This window comes from Littorina saxatilis, linkage group LG5, assembly GCF_037325665.1.
Source record: "Littorina saxatilis isolate snail1 linkage group LG5, US_GU_Lsax_2.0, whole genome shotgun sequence".
Lineage (NCBI taxonomy): Eukaryota > Metazoa > Mollusca > Gastropoda > Littorinimorpha > Littorinidae > Littorina > Littorina saxatilis.
The window spans coordinates 27,509,090-27,530,454 of NC_090249.1; the positions used below are offsets into that span (position 1 = coordinate 27,509,090).

At 40.9% G+C, this 21,365-nt stretch overlaps 1 protein-coding gene across 2 annotated transcripts in view; it reads right to left on the reverse strand.

The window, feature by feature from the left end:
- Positions 1 to 4,613: 4,613 nt before the first annotated feature.
- Positions 4,614 to 21,365, reverse strand: part of LOC138966740 (3'-5' exoribonuclease HELZ2-like) — a 33,193-nt gene continuing 16,441 nt past the window's right edge. For both annotated transcript variants that reach the window (XM_070339068.1, XM_070339067.1), the window contains 15 exons: positions 20,731 to 20,858; positions 20,225 to 20,362; positions 19,850 to 19,913; positions 17,171 to 19,502; positions 15,468 to 17,003; positions 14,966 to 15,054; positions 14,310 to 14,477; positions 13,074 to 13,211; positions 12,431 to 12,579; positions 11,890 to 12,147; positions 11,269 to 11,490; positions 9,494 to 9,736; positions 8,566 to 8,758; positions 7,469 to 7,636; positions 4,614 to 7,007 (listed from right to left, as the gene is read on the reverse strand). In XM_070339068.1, the coding sequence (XP_070195169.1) occupies positions 6,826 to 7,007; positions 7,469 to 7,636; positions 8,566 to 8,758; positions 9,494 to 9,736; positions 11,269 to 11,490; positions 11,890 to 12,147; positions 12,431 to 12,579; positions 13,074 to 13,211; positions 14,310 to 14,477; positions 14,966 to 15,054; positions 15,468 to 17,003; positions 17,171 to 19,502; positions 19,850 to 19,913; positions 20,225 to 20,362; positions 20,731 to 20,858 (6,008 nt within the window). In that variant the 3' untranslated portion in view covers positions 4,614 to 6,825. The remainder of the gene's footprint in view (positions 7,008 to 7,468; positions 7,637 to 8,565; positions 8,759 to 9,493; positions 9,737 to 11,268; positions 11,491 to 11,889; positions 12,148 to 12,430; positions 12,580 to 13,073; positions 13,212 to 14,309; positions 14,478 to 14,965; positions 15,055 to 15,467; positions 17,004 to 17,170; positions 19,503 to 19,849; positions 19,914 to 20,224; positions 20,363 to 20,730; positions 20,859 to 21,365) is intronic.

The following is a 21,365-nucleotide window of genomic DNA, read 5'->3' on the forward strand; positions in this document are numbered from 1 at the left end:
TACTATTTGTACTATAGTATACTATAGTACTTGTACTATAGTAAACTGTAGTTTACCATAGTACAATTCAATGTACCATAGTACTTGTACTATAGTAAACTATAGTATACTGTAGTACAATTCAATGTACCATAGTACTTTTACTGTAGTAAACTATAGTATTTCATAGTACTTTTACTATAGTATACTATAGTACAAAGTGTGGTACTTTTTTACTTGGGAATTACCTGATTCAGTCCGGCTTTTCTGCTTTTAACACTTACTTTCAGTTTCACTAGAATATATCACAACTACAAGAACAATGGAACAGGAATGAGATTTTGTTGTTGTTGTAAACTACATCAGGATTTAACTAGTTTGGAAGCTCTGCTTACATACAAAATACAGACAGTGACGGTCAATCGTGGTGACTGATCAGTGCACTGAGACGGACGATTCGATTCGATCGCTTCACCACGCCTTTCCAACTCTGTGCTCCCATGCAGTTTTGGTAGATACATGCTTGTTCAAGTATGTTATTAGTATTACCAATATGAATCTTATTTTCCTTTCGATGGTCAGTTTTACTCACCTATGCAACGGCAACCACCTCTGCGAATGCTGTGTTCATGCTGTCGAAGAATCTAACCGAAAGTAAACATTCTCGGAATCTACGCCAATTTTTGCCTTGACGCAAGTTCAATACTGAGCCAAGGAGCGCGGCGCGCCGTAGACCAGATTAATAGGTGCTTGATTTTGGTATTTTGATTTTACATAACATTAAACCTTTCTTGGGGTTCATGGTCATGGCAACAGCCATAATAATATTATATCATGTATAATATTACATTTCAGCATATGTGAATTACATGTCATCATACCAAACTGTCATACATTTTTATTCCCACATCATTCTGATTGATCACAACCAAACCTACTATCAGTGGACACATCCAAATGCAAGCGCCTGTTCTTGACAACCTGCCACTGATGAACTAAAAATATAGATCAGTGCAATGCTGGGTCCTTTGCCGTGTAGGCAAAATGTACAATGTGTTTTCTAATTTGTGCACAAAAGCTTTATTTTTTTATTTTTTACATAACAATGTTTAATGTCACTGTATGTTTGAAAGACCATGGTCACATTTGTAAAACAAATGTTACATTAGAAAATAAATAACATTTTGGTTCATGATTTTTTCTACACCTGTGCTAAAAATAAGAAACAAGTCGCGTAAGGCGAAAATACAACATTTAGTCAAGTAGCTGTCGAACTCACAGAATGAAACTGAACGCAATGCCATTTTTCAGCAAGACCGTATACTCGTAGCATCGTCAGTCCACCGCTCATGGCAAAGGCAGTGAAATTGACAAGAAGAGCGGGGTAGTAGTTGCGCTAAGAAGGATAGCACGCTTTTCTGTACCTCTCTTTGTTTTAACTTTCTGAGCGTCTTTTTAATCCAAACATATCATATCTATATGTTTTTGGAATCAGGAACCGACAAGGAATAAGATGAAAGTGTTTTTAAATTGATTTCGACAATTTAATTTTGATAATAATTTGTATATATTTAATTTTCAGAGCTTGTTTTTAATCCAAATATAACATATTTATATGTTTTTGGAATCAGAAAATGATGGAGAATAAGATGAACGTAAATTTGGATCGTTTTATAAATTCTAATTTTTTTTTACAATTTTCAGATTTTTAATGACCAAAGTCATTAATTAATTTTTAAGCCACCAAGCTGAAATGCTATACCGAAGTCCGGGCTTCGTCGAAGATTGCTTGACCAAAATTTCAACCAATTTGGTTGAAAAATGAGGGCGTGACAGTGCCGCCTCAACTTTCACGAAAAGCCGGATATGACGTCATCAAAGACATTTATCATAAAAATGAAAAAAACGTTCGGGGATTTCATACCCAGGAACTCTCATGTCAAATTTCATAAAGATCGGTCCAGTAGTTTAGTCTGAATCGCTCTACACACACACACACACACACACACAGACAGACACACACACGCACATACACCACGACCCTCGTCTCGATTCCCCCCTCTACGTTAAAACATTTAGTCAAAACTTGACTAAATGTAATAAAAAGGTTGGTATATAAGTCACTCAAATACAGCAAAGTATGGTTTGAGTTTGTTGGGGTTGGGGTTGACCCTGCACAGTTCGACCTGTGATGTTTTTGTTGAACAATTTTGCCGTCACCCCTCCCATAGGGTGGCGTATGTCACAACTTCCTGTGTTACACAAACTCAATGATGACCAATTTTGCCTTCACCCCTCCCATAGGGTGACGGATGTCACAACTTCCTGTGTACACAAACGGATGACGTATTTCACAACAAAATGGCGCTGCCCATGGTCAAACCTATCAAAACTCGAAACTATCCGTATAGAATGGGGGCCTCCTGGCCCCCATAATAAATCAAGCAATGTTCGTACGCAGAAATAGATTTTCCCAAAGTCTTTGCTTCTGTCTGACTTCAAATTGGAGAAAATGTCAGGTGTCAAACGTTGCCTGCCACATTCTCAGTATCATTAATTACAAACGACCAAGCCAGAATTATACTCCCTGTGATGAAATCTGACACGTGGGTAACCTGATTCCAACATGTTTAAGATCGACTTTTGTGTGTGAAAGTAGTACCTCGGACTGATTATAGTATCTGACACATTAAAATGTTTCATGCTAAATATTCACAAGGGTGCTCTCAGTTTTGCACAATTAAATTGTTTTTTGTGTATTGTTTGATTTGCGTTAATATTTGTTTCAGTGAAATTATTGGAGAAAAAACCCATATCGGCTGCGTGTTTGCATTTAATGTTGAACATGTGGTGTCCTTTTGAGACAATGTTTCTTTTGTTGCAATTTATTTTTACATTGTTGGTTGTGTTTTTTAATACTACAAATAAATAGAGTATACAACTTCATATTGTATGACTTGATTTTCTACTTGCAGCTACATGTTCTTTTCAAATTTGACTCTCTTTCACAGCTTCTCTTTCCATTCTATTTGTCTGTCTTTCTCCCTTCTGTCTCTCTCACCAACACACACGCACTGACTCTCTCTCTCTCTCTCTCTCTCTCTAGCACACACACACACACACACACACACACACACACACACACACACATAATGTAGTGTTCTGCATCACCATGCCCTTTTAGATTGGAGTTTTAGACCCAAAATGTCCTCAAATTCAGGCATGAAAACAAATTAATACCCAGACAGAGGAAAACTCCAGGGGGGGGGGGGGGGGGGAGGGGGTAGTGATCGCGCAGGCGGCAAAGAAAGGACCGGGGGCTATGTCCCCTCCAGGCAGCCAGGATTCAAAGCCCTGATTTGTAGTTAAAGGGAAGTGCTGGATTTTCAGGATCTAAGGAAAACTAAATTGTACTATTGCACATAAAAGTTTGTATTATGGACCCTGACATGGGAAAGTGTTGTAAATTTAGAATTCAAATCCCCAAAACAGAATCCTCTTGCTAAATGATGGAAGTTCACTTAATCTTTTCACTATTTCTGTACTAGCTGGCAACTTCTGCCTTTTGTTATCTCTCACTGTCATTCTGGATGTCTGCTTTTATCTCTCTGTTTCTCCCCTCCCCCCTGTCTCCCTATCTCGTGTGTGTGTGTGTGTGTGTGTGTGTGTGTGTGTGCGTGCGTGCATGTGCAAGGCCAAGTGCTCGCGCGTTCTCCCTCTCTCTCTGGTGTGGGTGTGTATATGTGTAGGTGAGGGTGTGAGTGTGACATTCAGTTAGAAAGAGAGAGAGAGAGTGTGTGTGTGTGTGTGTGTGTGAGTGTGTGTGTGTGTGTGTGTGTGTGACTAGAACAGTTTTTGTGTGCACTGCAGCCTCTGGGTTCCTGGGACCATATGTAGATGACTGCAGTGTGAACCTGTGTCTGTATGAATAGAATAGAATAGAATAATAGAATAGAATAATGTTTATTGTCATGAACCAGTAAAGTTATTGACACAACAAACAACAAATAATGCATTATACAATGCTAAAACAATCCGTAACAAATTTGCCAAGACGAACTTGAACTTCGTCTTCTAAAAATAAGTTACTTGGATTTTTGTTAGCATATTTCATATTGATATGTGAAGCATCTTCTTTAAATTCATCCCTTAATTTAACATATTTATTGCATTTATCTAGAAAATGTATTTCATCTTCTATGACATATGAAAATGTATTTCATCTTGTATGTGTGTGTTCTTTGTCCACTGTTTTGCATATGTGCATATGTCTCTTTCTTTTCTGAAAGGTATGGGCTGTTTGTGGTTTGCCCTACATGTTTCCCCCAGAGCTATCTCGCCAGCTATACATACACATTTTGATATATGAGTGATATCAAAATATTTCCCCCAAAATATACCGATATTAATTTCAGTTTGTTTCACCTCGCAGTGAGGTGTCGTTAAGTAGGTCTTCATGATGTTCAGTTAAAATAACTAACATATGTTCCCTTTTCCGGGCCTCTGAACCACTTATTTGCAGGTCACACTTGTTCCTTTCTGTGATATATATTTGTCATCCAAGTATGGAGGCGTCCTTCTGTTTTTGAGGAGATACGTGTTACCAGACTTAAAGAAAACAGGATAGCAAAACGTAAAGGCTTACAATATCTGTAGATATACTTTATTTCTCATAAAACATATAAAAGGGTCATATAAGAAATGGCAATTTGTAAACAAAAAAAGTTTCTCACAAAAGGTAACATGTTTAACAATTCAACTACGCTGCCAATTAAGAATTCATACTTCCTTTTTTAAAATCTCATCAATACGTTTGTGAAAGTGAATGAACACAACAGCCATGTGCATTTGAGAGAACACTGACCATTAAACAGCACGTGTAAGTGTAATTACAGATAATTGTAACCAATCACTTTAACGCATTGAATTATCTTGCAAAATTAGCAGTTCAATAAACTATCAGCCACAGAAACCATCCGGGGATGTCTTTACACGCATATTACTGTTTTTAAATGGCTGTTTGTCTTTCCTGATTCTATAAAGTGTTGAATGATACTATCAAGTGTTGAACATAAATGTTGTACTTGTACATATATTCATAGAAACTCTTTCAGTTCAGACAAAGTGAAAAGCTGTGCCGTTTAAGTACAATTCTTATTCTTTACGTTGCAAAATGGGGGAGAGAAAAAAAAGTGTTGTGAAGAAAAGCCATTTCCGTTAATATTCTCAAAGTGTCTCCGTAGTCTCCAAAAAGAACATTTTAGCATGTTAGCACTCCGTAATAATCTAGTATTTGAATATGTCAAAAATGAAGAAAAGAAACGAATTTAAAACAAACAAAACTATCACAGTTTCCTTCACAATATGGCACTTAGATGGTCTGGTAACCAAATATATCACAGAGCATGGGAATATCTGAACAACACTATTGCAATCAAGACAAAATTCATGAAAGGAACGATGGCAAGTTTACAGCAAACCATCCAATACACGGCATCTTAACACAACAAAATATTATAAGTGTGGCTTTGCATTAGTGTCACATAAGCAGATACATGTATTAGCAAAACCAACAATTGTATCATCTCATTTCACAAGTAATAGTGATTTTACAGTTAGTTTTCAGTTGATTCTATATCTGAATGCTTGGAATACGTATGTGAAACAGCAATAACATTCAAATCATTCAAATCAGCAGATGTAAAAGAAATTAGCACTTTCGAAGACAATCTCCATTGCAAATGTACAAATGTGTGCTGAAATACTGCATAGCAAAATAACGATTTAATACATATCAGCTGACCATTCATTTCTACCCCCCCCCCCCCCCCTATTCCTCCACCTCTCTTTGATCAGCAGACATCTACTAAATTATGCAAGCAATATAAAGTTAGTAATTTATCTTGTGACCTGATAAAAACAACACCACTTGCCTTCAAATGAGTCGGATAATTACAACAGTAAAACGTGAAGCAAAACCCGAAAATAACCACTTATTCCAAACTTCAAATCCAGACAAACTGAGAAATATAAAAGAAACAATACTTTGAAATATAATATAAAACTCAAAATCGAAGAATCGATCGTCGAATTGACAGATTAATAATCGTTTGTTATGGGTAAAAGTACAAACTACGCCATCCAGTTATATTAACACTGAAATGTAATGATGTCCATGGCTTGAAATTCAATGCATCTTACGTTAAGCAACCGCAAGCAATATTTATACTTCCACCAGTACAATGCATTGTGCCCCAAGCCATTACATTTTGAGAGGGACATAGGGAAAGGGAAGATGTAAATCTTGTTTTCAAGTACTCAGAGCAACACTGTTGATATTTGTTGTTGAAAATGTTAACACAATATATCACAGTTTACCTGACTACAAAATGTACAAACACATTCTAATATCGTGGAATGTAGATGTATTCCAGGTATGACTGAAATTTACCAAAAGGTTGACTTTGGTGCTATGTTACGGTGATCCCACATTCATAGACTGTAAATTCAAAAAAGGTTCTATCATATAAGAGATATAAACCTATATGTACAAAAAATATCATACAAAACATAGAAACACACCATCAACAAAATCCAAACGACTTCATTAAGGACCTTGTACATAATACGTATGCAACAGCTCGGAAAACAAACTTTGAAAAAATGGCTGGATGAATCACCCCGAGACATTGATTTCTGATTGACAAGACATCCAGTAGACATGATGCCAGCAGCCCTACAAACAAGACATCCAGTAGACATGATGCCAGCAGCCCTACAAACCAGACATGCTTATCATGATGCTGCAGAGACTCAAGATGAATTGTATTCTGAACTCAAGAGAATCTAAGCTCGTTGCCAACTGTTGGTGGCAGCACCGGTGTGTTGGGAATGATGCCTCCGGTTCCTCGGTCGAGCAGGGGGTGGAGGGGGAAACAAGCTGGGGTCTGAGAAGGCGCAGTTCAGTAGTTCATACCTCTTCACCAGATGACTCCACACTTCGTCACACCTCAGCAGCTCCACATTTCCTGATAAATCCCAGAAGAGTGAAAGCTTTCATAACGTTATTTCTTTGCAAGAAAAAAATAAGAGATGGTTCAGTTACCAATGACAGAGGTGCAGAATCTACAAACATTGATATCATCATGAACATGTTTTGTTATGGAACTTGAAACATATACTATGAAACTCAGCGGTTGTAACAGATCAAGAGCAATGAGTCCCATGCTACCCCCTCCCTCCAAATCTAATCCCACCCCCTTAGGAATAGCAATGCCGGGTTAAATAAACAAGCGTACAGGGTTATAAGAACATTTTTCAAGAAAGACATGATGTAATTTGTATAAATTGATGGAGGGGAGAAAAGATCGTTTCCACTCACACTTTCATTCCAACAATTTGTTTATTCACAGGTAAATTTCATACTATTTATATCCATGGTTTTAAAGATTACAGTAAAACCAAAAGAACGTTGAATTGAAGCACTCACCCACAATGAAGAGTCCTCGCCTGGCTCTGGTGAGAGCCACGTTGACCTGGTTTCTATCGGTGATGAAGCCCAGGTTCTGACGACACCAGCCGTGGGTAGGGTTTGGCTCAATCATGTAGCTGGGGATTGACCTCACTGTGCTCAGGATCACGTAGTCCCACTCTCCACCTGCAATGAACAAAATGGAATTTGAACGCAAATGTAGGATAATTTTTCTTTAATGTCGATAGCTCTGGAGCCATTCTCGAGATACGTGCGAACCTGTTTCGAAACTTTTTGGGATGGTCGATATTTGTGTTGTTCAAAGAATGCGATTTCCGTCAGCTGTTGTTTACAGCTACTTGTTTAGTTTTGATTTTGACTGACAATGTTGTTTCCTTTCTGCCCCAAGACCACCACCTTTCCATCCATAACATAGAAATTTCAGACGTGAGCATACTTTTTACAAAACTAGAGATCGAGATAGGTGTTTTTAAATCTCAGTTGAGGGCATACATGCAAACACTCATAAAACCGGTGATCCAATCACAGTAACGAGTGACGTCAACTCCTAATACCAATAACTTTCCTTTGATACGGACAATGCAATCAAAATCGGTATGGCTGACCGTCTGATGCCTTCTTTCTCAGGTATTTGTAAGCTAAAACCGAGAAAATATGAGACATTTTTGGTTATTGCAAAGCTTGATTGAAGAACTTACTAGTTGTATTTGAAGATCAAGTTCCATACGCAAACGTACAGAGACACATTTGTTTTGTAGACTTTAATTCACCACCAGGTAGCTGTCTCACGTGTTTTATTTTCATATCTTAGGGTGTCAATGCTTACTTCAAACCAGTGTCAATAATCTGTTCAGTTTTTCAGTATCTTTTTAAAGACATACTGATTCCTGTTGCCCCTCCCCAACCCCCCTTTGAATCCAGAATAATAATGTTAGGCCGTCTTCGGGGAGAAAAAAGTCTGAATAAACCAACAATCATATAAGAATTTATATTTCAGACATGAATATATTGTACCGCGTGGCCAAAGAGGTTTTAAGGGTGTTAACGAGAATCAACCATGAATATGTTAATAAATACAACATGCATATCCTTACCCTGACTGGAAACGACAGTGCTGATCTGCAGCTTGTTGACGTCATAGCGGTCAAAGACGTTTTGACTCCTGTCCATGCAGAGGTCACGGAGCTTCTTCTCCAGCATGCTGCGTTGAGCGTTGTACTGCGTCAGAATCTTAACACAGCCAGTCTCCACCTTGTGTTGCTGCTTCAGGAAAGTCAGAATCTCCACCTGGTGAAGTGGATAGATGGATGGATGAATGGATTGGGGAACCAACGAGAGGACGGGGGGAGAGAGAGAGAGAAAAAAGGGGGGGGGGGGAATGTTTATTTTCGGGACTAATGGAACAAGCATAGAAAAGTGGATTGCGGAAAAGAGGAGTAAACGGCGAAAGGGGGAGGTAGGAAGGTAAATGTAACGTTCGTGAGTTATTGACTAAGTGAACCAAAAGTGTTGGGTTTTAATTTAATTTAATTTAATTTTTACACCCGTCCCCCGGCCACTGAAAGACTACTATACGTGCGGTACGCGTATTTTTTCAAGAAATTGGCAAGTATTTGGGTTGGTAATTGTAAAGGTATACAGAGAAATACATAGAATGCGTCTGAACAGTTTTGCGCTTTACAGACTTTGCAACATGTCGGTGAAATGAAAATAGATAAATTTTATAGTCATTCACATCAAGTATGCCGATTCTGCTACATGTTCGTAGAGTGAACAGTGACTTAAAAGCAATGGAAGTTGTATCATTGACCACTTTTCTGCCGACTTTGTTGACAAACTTTCTGCCGTTTTTGCTTCACGTTGTTGAAGAGAATTCTAAGCTTTTGAGAAAAAAGTTAATTACCACTGACGGTTTTGTTTTTGCCAACTTTGCCAACGACTTTTCTGTCGTCGTTACTACAAGTTGTTGAAGAAAAATTTAGTTTTGAAACAAAAAATTAACATAAGTTTGGTACCACTGACCACTTTTTCCGCCTCCAGGGCATTGGACTTTGACCGTTCGTTGCCATCCTCCGTGGTGACCGACAGTGTCTCCTCCACACCCCTGACGTCGACCAGAATGTGGGGGGTGACTTTATCTGCCAGGTTAGAAATGGGATGACGAGGCCAGAAGCTCAGCGGGGTTCCAGTCCACAAGATCGATCTTCCTGTCTCCAGTTTGTTTTCGTAAAATTCTTTTGACGGGAAGGCACAGATCTGAGGGTGCTGTAAACATAAGGAGTTGATGGTTTTGTGTGTGTGTGTGTGTGTGTGTGTGTGTGTGTGTGTGTGTGTGTGTGTGTGTGTGTGTGTGTGTGTATTTTAATTAATGTTTTACTTCTTGAGATTTTTAATCTATAATTGATTTTTGTAATCTTCTCCTTAAGCACAAAAGTACAATGAGAGCACAGTTGGCCTTTATTCAAGTCTGACTATATATAAAGACAGAAAGATAACAAAGATTAACAAGTCGCGTAAGGCGAAAATACAATATTTAGTCAAGAAGCTGTCGAACTCACAGAATGAAACTGAACGCAATGCCATTTTTCAGCAAGACCGTATACTCGTAGCATCGTCAGTCGACCGCTCATGGCAAAGGCAGTGAAATTGACAAGAAGAGCGGGGTAGTAGTTGCGCTAAGAAGGATAGCACGCTTTTCTGTACCTCTCTTTGTTTTAACTTTCTGAGCGTCTTTTTAATCCAAACATATCATATCTATATGTTTTTGGAATCAGGAACCGACAAGGAATAAGATGAAAGTGTTTTTAAATTGATTTCGACAATTTAATTTTGATAATAATTTTTATATATTTAATTTTCAGAGCTTGTTTTTAATCCGAATATAACATATTTATATGTTTTTGGAATCAGCAAATGATGGAGAATAAGATAAACGTAAATTTGGATCGTTTTATAAATTTTTATTTTTTTTTACAATTTTCAGATTTTTAATGACCAAAGTCATTAATTAATTTTTAAGCCACCAAGCTGAAATGCAATACCGAAGTCCGGGCTTCGTCGAAGATTACTTGACCAAAATTTCAACCAATTTGGTTGAAAAATGAGGGCGTGACAGTGCCGCCTCAACTTTCACGAAAAGCCGGATATGACGTCATCAAAGACATTTATCAAAAAAATGAAAAAAAAAGTTCGGGGATTTCATACCCAGGAACTCTCATGTCAAATTTCATAAAGATCGGTCCAGTAGTTTAGTCTGAATCGCTCTACACACACACACACACACACAGACACACAGACACACACACACACGCACATACACCACGACCCTCGTTTCGATTCCCCCTCGATGTTAAAATATTTAGTCAAAACTTGACTAAATATAAAAAGAATACCGAGACAGTCCTGAGATTTAGCTCATAATCAGATGATGATTTTCTGAAAAGGAAGACACAAAAGAGAGAAAGCTTTATAATGAATACATAAACACATTTTGCAGCCGAATTTGTCATGTTGGTAAATGTATCTCACTTTTCGTGTAAACAAGTGAATATCACGGCAGATTTCTCGTTGCTTTTACATGGGAAAGGAGCATGCATTCATCAATTTGGAAGGATCGGCATGGGTGTGAGTTATACAAAAATACCGTGTGTCAAGGCGGATGCTCTTATCTACGGTAAAAGCCTGGGCCGATCTATGATGATTTTCAAATGGTCTGAACGGAAAGGAAGTCAAATCTTCGGTTTTGAAACAATACGATCTGTAAAAAGGCCATAAGTAAAAAGATCGTTGCAGCTTACCATTCGGTACTGGGTTCCGAGGAAAACGGTGTAGGAAGGAAATCTTGTGAAGAGTCTCTCGAAGAGGGACCGGTCCAGACCCAGTTCAGAAGCCGGCTGACACTTGATGATGGGTCTGAGCTGCTTGTGGTCTCCAATAAGGACGACCTGCTTGGCCTTGGTGGCAGTGATCGGAACCATGCTCTGAGGCTCCGTGCTCATTGCACACTCGTCAATCATGACCTGCATTTTTGGGGAAACAAGTTTTAAAATTAAAAAGCATCTTGATTAAAGCTCACGTTAAAAAAAAAAGTTAAACAAATGGCACAACGACCATATTTCTGTTTTCTCTCTGAACGTTTTTGTTCAAAACAAAACAAGTGATTGTATTGCTTCAGGACTTTATTGTGCCCTTTTACCACACTGGCGGTCAAGGATGTTGCAAGTTTACTCTTCAAACAGTGAAATAGATAAGGCAAAATAAATTGTTGTCTGGAACTTACGATGTTTTTACAAGGAGAAATTGTGGCCAAATAGCCGTAAAGAGCTCACTATGGCGAACAGAAAATGTTGTTCAACTTATCTAAGAAGAAGAAAATTAACCTATGCAACACATAAGTGCCAAATGTAAGTACAGCGTACCTGATAGATTGATTTATTTGTCCCTTTGATGAGCTTGTGATTCCCACCAACAGAAGTTGTAGTCAGGACCACTTCATACTTGCCGAGTTCCAGCAGAGAAGCCTTGTTGACAAGTTTGCGGTAGTTTTTGAGGTCATTGCTTGTGGCTTTGAACTTGCGTGGATAAAGAATGCACTTTTGAAAATGGCTGTCAAAGCGTATTATTTCCTCAGCGTGCTTTCTGTCGTCCATTCTGATCAGGTGATGCAGAGATATGTCCTAAAAAATAAAAATAAAAACACGATAAAGAAAAACTGCATGAACTTGAATTCAGCTCATTTGTACTGCATTAAAGCTAATACACAGAAAAGGATAAACCATTTCTGCTTGTCACACGTTAACATTTGTCTTTTATTAAAAGCTAAAAGAAGCTATACGGCCCCAGAGAGGACTTGGAGAGGACAGCACGTTTTGCCCTGCAGTCCGGACTGACGATCTAACAGCGAACGACAAGAAGAAGAAGAAAAAGCTAAGTTTTGCACAAATATATGAGAGGATGTACCTGTAGGCTGGGATCACTGTTCAGGTCACGCAAGTTCTTGGAAGACCTCAGATCTCCAGTTGGCACGGGGTAGTCTTTTCTCTCGATAGCTGACCCGTACATCCTCACGATCTTGGGGCATTTGGAACCCAGCTTAGATCTCAGCTCTCCTGCAGCCATTCAAGATCATGTGTTACAGTAAGCTAGGATACCGTAAGCATAATAATTTGCATGCATAAATCTGTGTGAGTGTTTGTCTGAATCTACAAGTTTTGCCCGATGCGTATTGTTAGACACACAAAAAAGAACACGTGAATCAGAATAATATAATACATTATTAAATTTGGAATTGTACACAGTACTTTTCACTATAAAGAAAGATAGTGATGTATACTACACAAAACAATATTACGCAAAAAAACTAAATCTCAGGTTGTAGCGGATTTAGCCATCAATTGGGTTTTATAATTAAGAAAAACTACAAACGGGATACAAGATACCCTCCCCTTCCCAACTCCACAAAGAGGAGTCGATTGAGCATTAATTTGTTTTTAAGTGAAAAGGTACAAGAGCACTGGCCACTCAGATGACAAACAAGACAGCTGAGCAACTAATCAAAATGGATAGAAAGCAGAAATACAAATTCCATAATTCGATGTCTTACTTGCAACAAGATCAACAGACTTGTTGGAAGGACCACAGTAGAGCACTGTCTTCTTTCCCTTGCCTTCTGCCTCCAGCTGTCGGTTGATCTTCGAGAAAAGGTACACCAGCTTGATGCCTGTGTTTGTCTTGCCCGTACCTGAAATCATCGAATAAAGTGGATCAGAGTGACAACCAATTTTTAACCAAGAGAAAACAAGTCGCATTAAGCGATATCACAACATTTAGCCAATCTGTCGGCCTGAAACTAAAAGATCGACACTGACAATCTATGATCAGTCATCGTCGAGACATCAACAACCTGGTTAGTCAAAACCCGTAAACCGAGTCTTGTTTCGAGCTAGTCTCGGCGAAGCATGATAACATATATATAACACCTAAATTGCAAGATCCGCATTCTCAGCATATTTTCAGAGTAAACATATCATATCTATATATTTTTGGATTCAGGAAATGAAACAAATACAATGCAATCTTCTACTTTTTTTTTATAAAATATATCAAAATTCGATTTTCATGAAAACTTTAACGAACAAACAATGCAATGAATGTTTAACCTTCCGAGTTGAAATGCAATCCCATAGTCCGAAATGAGTCAAAAAAGTTTGACCAAAGTTTTAATCAATTTGCTTAAAACATGAGGTCACCACAGTGCGGTCTCAACTTTTGCAAAAAGTCGGCTATGACGTCATCAAAGATATTTATCCAAAAAAGATGATGGGGTATTATCTGGAAGAACTTTGGTGTAAAGTTTCATAACGATCTTTCCAATAGTTTTCCTGTAATTGCTTTACACACACACACACACACACACACACACACACACACACACACACACACACACACACACACACACACACACACACGCACACACACACTGTAAATTTTAAAAAACACCAACTAGTCTGCTCAAAGTATCTGAACGAAGAAATTCCAAGGATCAACTCGACACACTCACCTCAGAAAGACCCAGACATGCTCACTCCAAGAAGAGAGAATAAATAGCATAATCTAAATTTCAGCAGTAGACACAACAAATTATTTCCGTTAAAATATTCCCAAGTAGCCAGGTTAAGATCAGCTGTGTCTTCCATACTTAATCTTTAAAAAAAAACTCCTCTCTCTTTCTCACTCCCTCTCAAGTTCAGATCAGCTCTCTCTCTCTCTCTCTCTCTCTCTCTCTCTCTCTCTCTCTCTTTCTCTCTCTCTCTCTCTTTCTCTCTCGGCGCCAACCAACCTGGTGGCCCCTGCACAAGCGCCAAGCTGTGTGTGAGTGCCATTTTGATGGCACTTTCCTGGTCAGGGTTGTTACGGGGCAGATGCCTCGCCGTTTCATCGTTTACCAGTACATCGTACTTTTCTGGTCTCATTCCAAGCCTCAAAGCAAGCTTTTTGTGATCCGATTCTGAATGAAAAAAAAAGAAAATATGCCAGTATGACTCGAATATTCTAATAGTTACTGACATTTTTGTATGCAGTAATTACTGAGTTGGTCTGTAAATTCTCATATTTCACAGTGACGTCACATCTGGTTGACTTACATCTCTCATTTCAGTGCCAGCAGCCAAGAAAAACTCTCTTTGTGAGAAAACAGGAAATTATTTACAAAGGATCTTCTTCCCCATTGGGCAATAATTTTATCTTGGGTTACATCAAAAGCGTCATGTGTTTCATTGTTTTAATTTAGTTTTTATTGAATTGCTATTTTGCTCAAATGCTATATATCGAAACGGCAGAAGACAAGTCTGAGTTCTCTTTTATCCTGAAAGATGTATGCTATTTTTGAAGTTTGCCAGCACTTGCTATCAATGCCTCTATACTCTGATTATTTCAGTTGATATTTCCCATCACTAATTTCTCACGGGAATGTTTGTGAATGAGTAAAGTACCAACCCAGTTTCGGAATTGATCTGCCGAAAGCAATCGCCCGTGCCAGTTCACGCGTCTCATCCTCAAGCAGAAGAAGTGCCATTTGACATCGCCTGAAAAAGGTCAGTGAGGTTAAGAACAGTTTGAAGTGGAGAAAGTCCCTACTTGTAGAGTGCGCGCCTATCTTTGATGAGTTTTATCAATGACAGTTCGTTTTAAAAATACTCTACAAATGAAGGTGCAGTTAAAAGTCCTATCCTAACAAACATTTAGTAAATGCGAGAAAATGTTTGACAAAAAACTCAGAACCACTTTGAAATAAATACACCTGAATTAAGGCTCTATCGGTATGTCTCATATAGTAGATATACCATATTGAGACATTCTCAAGAAGAAATCAAAAATCAAAACACATTCAACGATCAAAAGCATTACAACTACTCGTATTTGCATCAGGTCATATAACTTCCTAATCTTTTGTAATGCAAACATCTTTAGCCTAGCATATTAGTATTATGCATCTTACCTGTCAACTTCAGATTTGGGCAGAACCTCTATTGTGACTTTGTCCCCTGCTTTGGCCATGAGCTGGGGAGGTGGTTGAGGCGAGGAGTTTGTCAGGACGAAAGTGATCACCAGCTTCCCGCCGCTTTCACTCTTCTTGTCTAAGTGGTTCACGCGAACCACACTGGCATGAGCTAGCCAGGTGAAGTGTGTGTCCACTGCCTCTGGGACCTCACTGTTTCTCACTCTGGATATCACGGCATCTGAGCATTTCATCTTGTAGCGCAGGCAGAGGTAGTCCAGCGGGTAGGAGTTGTCACTCTTGAACTCTTCTTCTTCTATCGTGTCTGAAGATTTCCCTCCAAAGTCGATGCATCTGTCAAAACAGAACTTTGCGTCCAGCTCAAAGCTGCCTCGGTAACGCAGGTTGTTTGAAAGCGTTTGAATCTTGAGGGACACGGGGACGTTCTCAATGACGACACCGCCATCATTGTTCCCAGCCTCCACTGCAGCTTCCATTTCCAACAGAGGCATCCATGCTCGCGCATACTCCAGGTATGTAGTGAAGTTTTGGTCACGAGTCGCGCGTGTGGCGAAACTGGTCAACACTGGGACAGGTTCACTGACGTGCTGTGTACACACGCTTGCGTTGTGAGCCGTGTGCAGTACTTCCACGCGTGGTTTTAGCAGCCCGCTTTTGGGTTGAGCAGACATCTGAACTTGTACGACCTGCCCCTGCGTGTAGACTCTCTTGAACTTGACAGGACGAACGGAAACGGTCCTGTCCCCCTTTTCGCAGGACATGTACTCTGCTTCAACATGATCTCTGCCGGCCGGCCCGTTCGCTGGCCGTGGAACTCTGTCCAGAGCCTGAGGGGCTGCATTCCAGGCCTGATCTCTGCCGGAGGTCAGATTTTGCAAGATGTGGATCCAGTCGGCATGCCTCACGGACTTGCTAAGTTGATCAGGGCTGATGTACATGATCAGAGGTTGCATCTTCTTTTGCTTTCTTGCTTCGCTCGGCAAATTCTGCAAGGCTGCCTGTTCTCTTTCAGCAGACCTGTCTAGGTGTTCCCAGATAGGCCTGAGGCTTCCCGGGCACAAGCCGTTCTTTTCATAGATCCTCTTGTTCCACTGCACTGTGACCGAATCTATCTTTGTTATTGTATCTGTGACGAGCTCTGGCTGAGAGCTTACCCCCAGTATGCTGAAAGGCAGATCCTGCTTGCGGTCAGACACCTTGAGCAGGGAGGGCACACACACCGTCAGCTGTTCTTCGTCGACCTTATCCACGTAGGCTCGGAACAGTAGTGGCTGACGCTGGAGACTCTCCGACACTTTCAGTGACATGCAGCCTTTGCCAAACGCTTTCTGTCGCGAAGTGGCGCTGTTGATGACGCAGCAGAGTGCCGTGACGTCATCAGGAGTACTGTCCGGGGCGGCGCCACTCAGAGCAGCGTGGAGAAGCCTCTGTACGTACACGTCGGCATAACGACGTATGGGGGAAGTGAAGTGCGTGTACACATCAAGGTCAAGGCCAAAATGTCGAAGGTCTGGCCTGCAAATAGACATTTCCATTACTTTACTACAACCTACAGTACTACTTTGCTTGCGCTGCACCAAATGCATTCACAGATAAACATATTATAAATGATGAGTAGGAAAATGTATAAAATGCTGCCTTTCACTACATATCAAATGTCTAATAAGCACGATAAATCTCACCTGTTCAATCCCAAGCAGCAGCCATATTGGGCTGTCTCCATCAGGTTCATCCAACGACTGGCAGCCAGACACTGCAGGGGGTGCAGGGCATCCATGTAGACCAGTCTTCGTGCTTCTGTGAGCTCCCCTTCCTCAAGACATTGACAGAGCTTATGCCACACCTCTTTCTGTAACACAACGTTCTTCTGCTTCCGTGCCGCACTTTCTGTAGGAACACTGGTGCTGAGGGACAGCTGTGTTCCAGTAGGAGTGACCTTCTTTCCTTGAAGCTGCATGACAAGGTCCGTGACCGAACCCTCCGCCTCTCTCCACTGGGCTAGCTCTTCCCAGCTTGGGGCTGTGTGAGTGCGCACCAGCATCACGTCTCGATACCTCGGTCGCTTCGTCAGGTAACTGGCCACAGTTGCATTGGCCAGAATCATCAGCTCTTCTATGAGAGAATGGGCCTCAGTGTGTTCGTTCAGTCGCTCCAGATCATGGAGGCGTGGGTCTTCAAAAGGCACGAAGAGCATCGAGTGCTTCTGGCGCATCTCTTTCAGCTGGGAGGTGATCTTGTGCAGCTGACGTATGTCCTCTTGTACCATAGAATCAACGTTCACATTCTCTTCTGCCTTGATCACTTTCTGTGCTTCTTCGTATGTGAGCTGACGACAGGATCTGATTACTGTCTTCTGTATGGAAGGCTCTTGCACTTGTTTTCCCTTTTCATTGAATGTGAAGAAGACGGACAGGGCCAGCCGCTCTTGGTCTTGAAGCAGGCTGCATTTCCCGTGACTCAGTGGTTCAGGAAGCATGGCATGAGGTCTGCGATTGAGCGGATAGAAAGTCACGGCCCTCTTTCTGGCTTCCTGATCAACTCCGCTATCTTTTGCCACCTGCGCTGCTACGTCAGCTATGTGAACCCCTATGACGTAATGAGTGCCCTTCTTTTGGATGCTGATTGCGTCATCAATGTCCTTTGAGCCTGGCGGGTCAATGGTAAATAACCTGAGCTCGGTCAGGTCTTGGCGGCCTTTCTTGGACAGAGTCTGCTGGAGTAAAACCTTGGTGCTTTCCACGGCCGCTCGTGGGTAGCGTTTTGGGACTCTCTGCTGCATAGACAAGACCTGAAGACCGCCAGCATAATCCCTGCCACCGATGTGCGCACTCAGAACTGCACCAAGGGGATAGATGGTCTGCGGTCTCCAAGCAAGGATCGCCACCTTGAAAACATACTGTTCACGTTTGTCTTGCTCGACATTCAGGAACCCCGTATGAATAACCTCGCCCTCTGGGCTGATTTTCTTCAGCTCAATCCTGTTCTTTTTCAAGGCTAGATATTTCCTCCGGACCAGATCATTGAGGACGTGAATCTTCGGAACTGTCTTGCAGAGGGGCTTCATCAGATGACCTTCCATCTCGTCCAGCGTACAGAACAGAACAGGATGATCCACGTCGCTGTAGTTGACCCTGTTTAAAAGGCCCACCACCTTTCCATGAGGCAGTTTCTCAACAGAATTGTCTGCCCCTGCTTGTCTCACTCCGTTGACTTGCTGCTGACTTCGGTTCGTCCCAGGCTCTGCTGTGATCTCCACTACAACTTCATCGTCCATGTAGGTCTGGTTGGCCCTGGAGCGACCCACGATGAGGATTTCCGAGTGCTTGCATCTTGAGTCGAGCACTCTTGCGATGGATTTATGTGCTCGTTCAATTTTTATTTGACAGCGCACGTACTTGGTTCGGTCACTCCACAGTAGCTGTTCTGCTTCAGCATTCCGTAAGAGCGTAGGGTAGAAAACGTTCCCTCGATCACCCTTGTTGAAGTTTCCCTTCTGTCGCTCGGATAGTTCGATGCTTGCCTCTTCTTCTCCTCCTTCTTCTTCCTCTCTGCTCTGCAAAGCTTCTTCACTCTTCTCAAACCAATCCTGTCCATCTTCGTCTCCTGCGGTCAAAGTTTCAACCATTGAAGTCTCTTCAAAATCGCCAGCTTCAGTTTCTGCAGTACTGTCTGCATCTGGGTCATACCCATCGACAAAGCGAACCTCTCGATCAGGATCATACACCTCTTCCTCTTGGTCATCACTGTCGTCCCAGTCGCTGTCAAGGAGGTTCTCTCTGGAAGAGAAAGAAGCTGGCGCGACAGAAGCACCTTCAGAATGATCTCCAGCCGAATAAGTGCTTACACTTGCGGGAGAAGAGCTGTAGAGCGAGTGGGAGGTGTTTGGGGAATAAGAGAGGGAAGAAGATCTGCTGCGACCCCCTCTGAACGTGCCTTGTGCGGCTCCCCCGGACTGGCGGCTGAGTGGCGCTGGTGATGGTGTCTGACCTCGTCTGCTCACCGAAACTGTCCTCACTGCAACGACATCAAGAAACGTGTTTAAAATAACACCACTAATCTAAAACAAAATATCAGTCTTATTAAAAATGTTTAATACCCAACTATTTAGTTACATATACCGTCTATTTCGATTGTTTATCCAAAAGAAAGTTCACGAAAGACACTAAGCAATGTCACTTTTAACCTCCAGAAAGAGTCAAATTCAACCACAGAACGTACATTTTAATTTTAATTCAGAAAACACATCTTATTGAACCTTCTTAGCCTCTGGGGACGTTTTTTGTGTGTGTATCAGGTTTGCTTCTTATAAACTAGTTTACTGTACTTTACTTTCTTGTAGAGATGGTGTGCGGAAAACAAACCTCTCCTGCGTCTGGCTTGAGCAAGATAACTTTGCCTTGCAGCTTCCTGTGCGGCTCTTCCGTTCTGCAAAAAGAATGCAGTCCCAAACATTTTGAAAAAGGTAGGACCAAGATACATTGCAAAATAATAAGGCATATATTATGTGCAGTTATGTTTAAACTTTCGTAACCGCCTTGTCGAAAATTAAAATCAAAGATCTTTTGCATTGAATTGACGTCGTCATCCACTAGGAGTAAAAAAACGTTTAGGTCTCATAGCATGGACTCTTTGTTTCCCAAATATAGTGCTTGTAGCAAACACTTAGGAACATTTGAAAGTCCAGTGGGTTTTTTAAACAAAATATCGTAGATATAAATCTCTGTGTTTTGACTGACCTGGTTTGTCAACGCATAGGTCCCTTCCAGCCACTGTGGATCAGCAGGACCCTGATTGTGTCTGCCTTGACTGACAGTCTCCAGGGCATCGTTGATTTCATTGATCAACTGCTCAAACTCTCTCCTCTCTTCTGGATCCTGTGTAAAAAATAAGTTAAACAAGTTGCTGAAGGTAATGCTAATTTTAGTTCAACAAGCAATAGTAAATTGATGAAGTGTTTACGTTAATGGTATGGATAAGCTGAAGGGGTGGCGTAATGCTTCAGTTCAAAGCAATGCATGCATACAGCTTAGCTGTTGTTAAAGTCTTTGACGTCTGTAAATGCCAACTGTGTGTCTGAAAACATAAGGTATGACACTTTTCATGACGATTACCCAAATAAGAAAATCGGCAGCAGTTTGCCTCTTACATCACTGAAGCCGTTTCACTGGCTGTTTTTTTTATGAATCAAGCAATTTCAAGTGTGCACGACACACACACTAGTAGGACAGCTATCTGAACTTACCGTGACCGCTGTGATGGCATCTCTGGCAATGTTCAACGCTTTCGCAAACTCCCTACAGTTGTTGAGCAAACGTGCGTTCACATAGGCATAACGCGTTGCGAGGAATGGGGGAAGCCTGCTTGTGTCCACTGCAAAATGACGAACCGTGCATGAAACTCACGTAAAACGAACGTCAAGAATGTGAACGGCTCAATTAAAAGGGAAATTAAACTTAAAGATTTATCTTGAAATTTCGTTAGAACCGTTGAGATGCTTTATCGGCTAAATTAAAAGGTAAATAAAACCTAGAGATTCAGATACAATTTACTTGTCATTTGAGTGAAGATAAAACGGACTAGAGCTTTAAATCCATCATTTTGGTTGCTTGACCATGTAACTTTCATAAAGCTGGGACAGCAAGAATTAGGCCAGCAGTTGGTCCTTGGTCACTGACGCCTTTAAATTTGAGATAATACATACGGCTTCCAACAAACGCTCGACGAAGAGGGTCCCGGGGCCCATCATTTTAATTTTTAGAACTTTAGAGGGTTCTTAGACCAGGTGGACTTTTGGAAGTCTCGTGAGACCTTTACAAAAACTTGCTTTTGAAAACCTTCATGTAATGAATTAGGGGAGAGAGAAAAGAATAGAAGAAA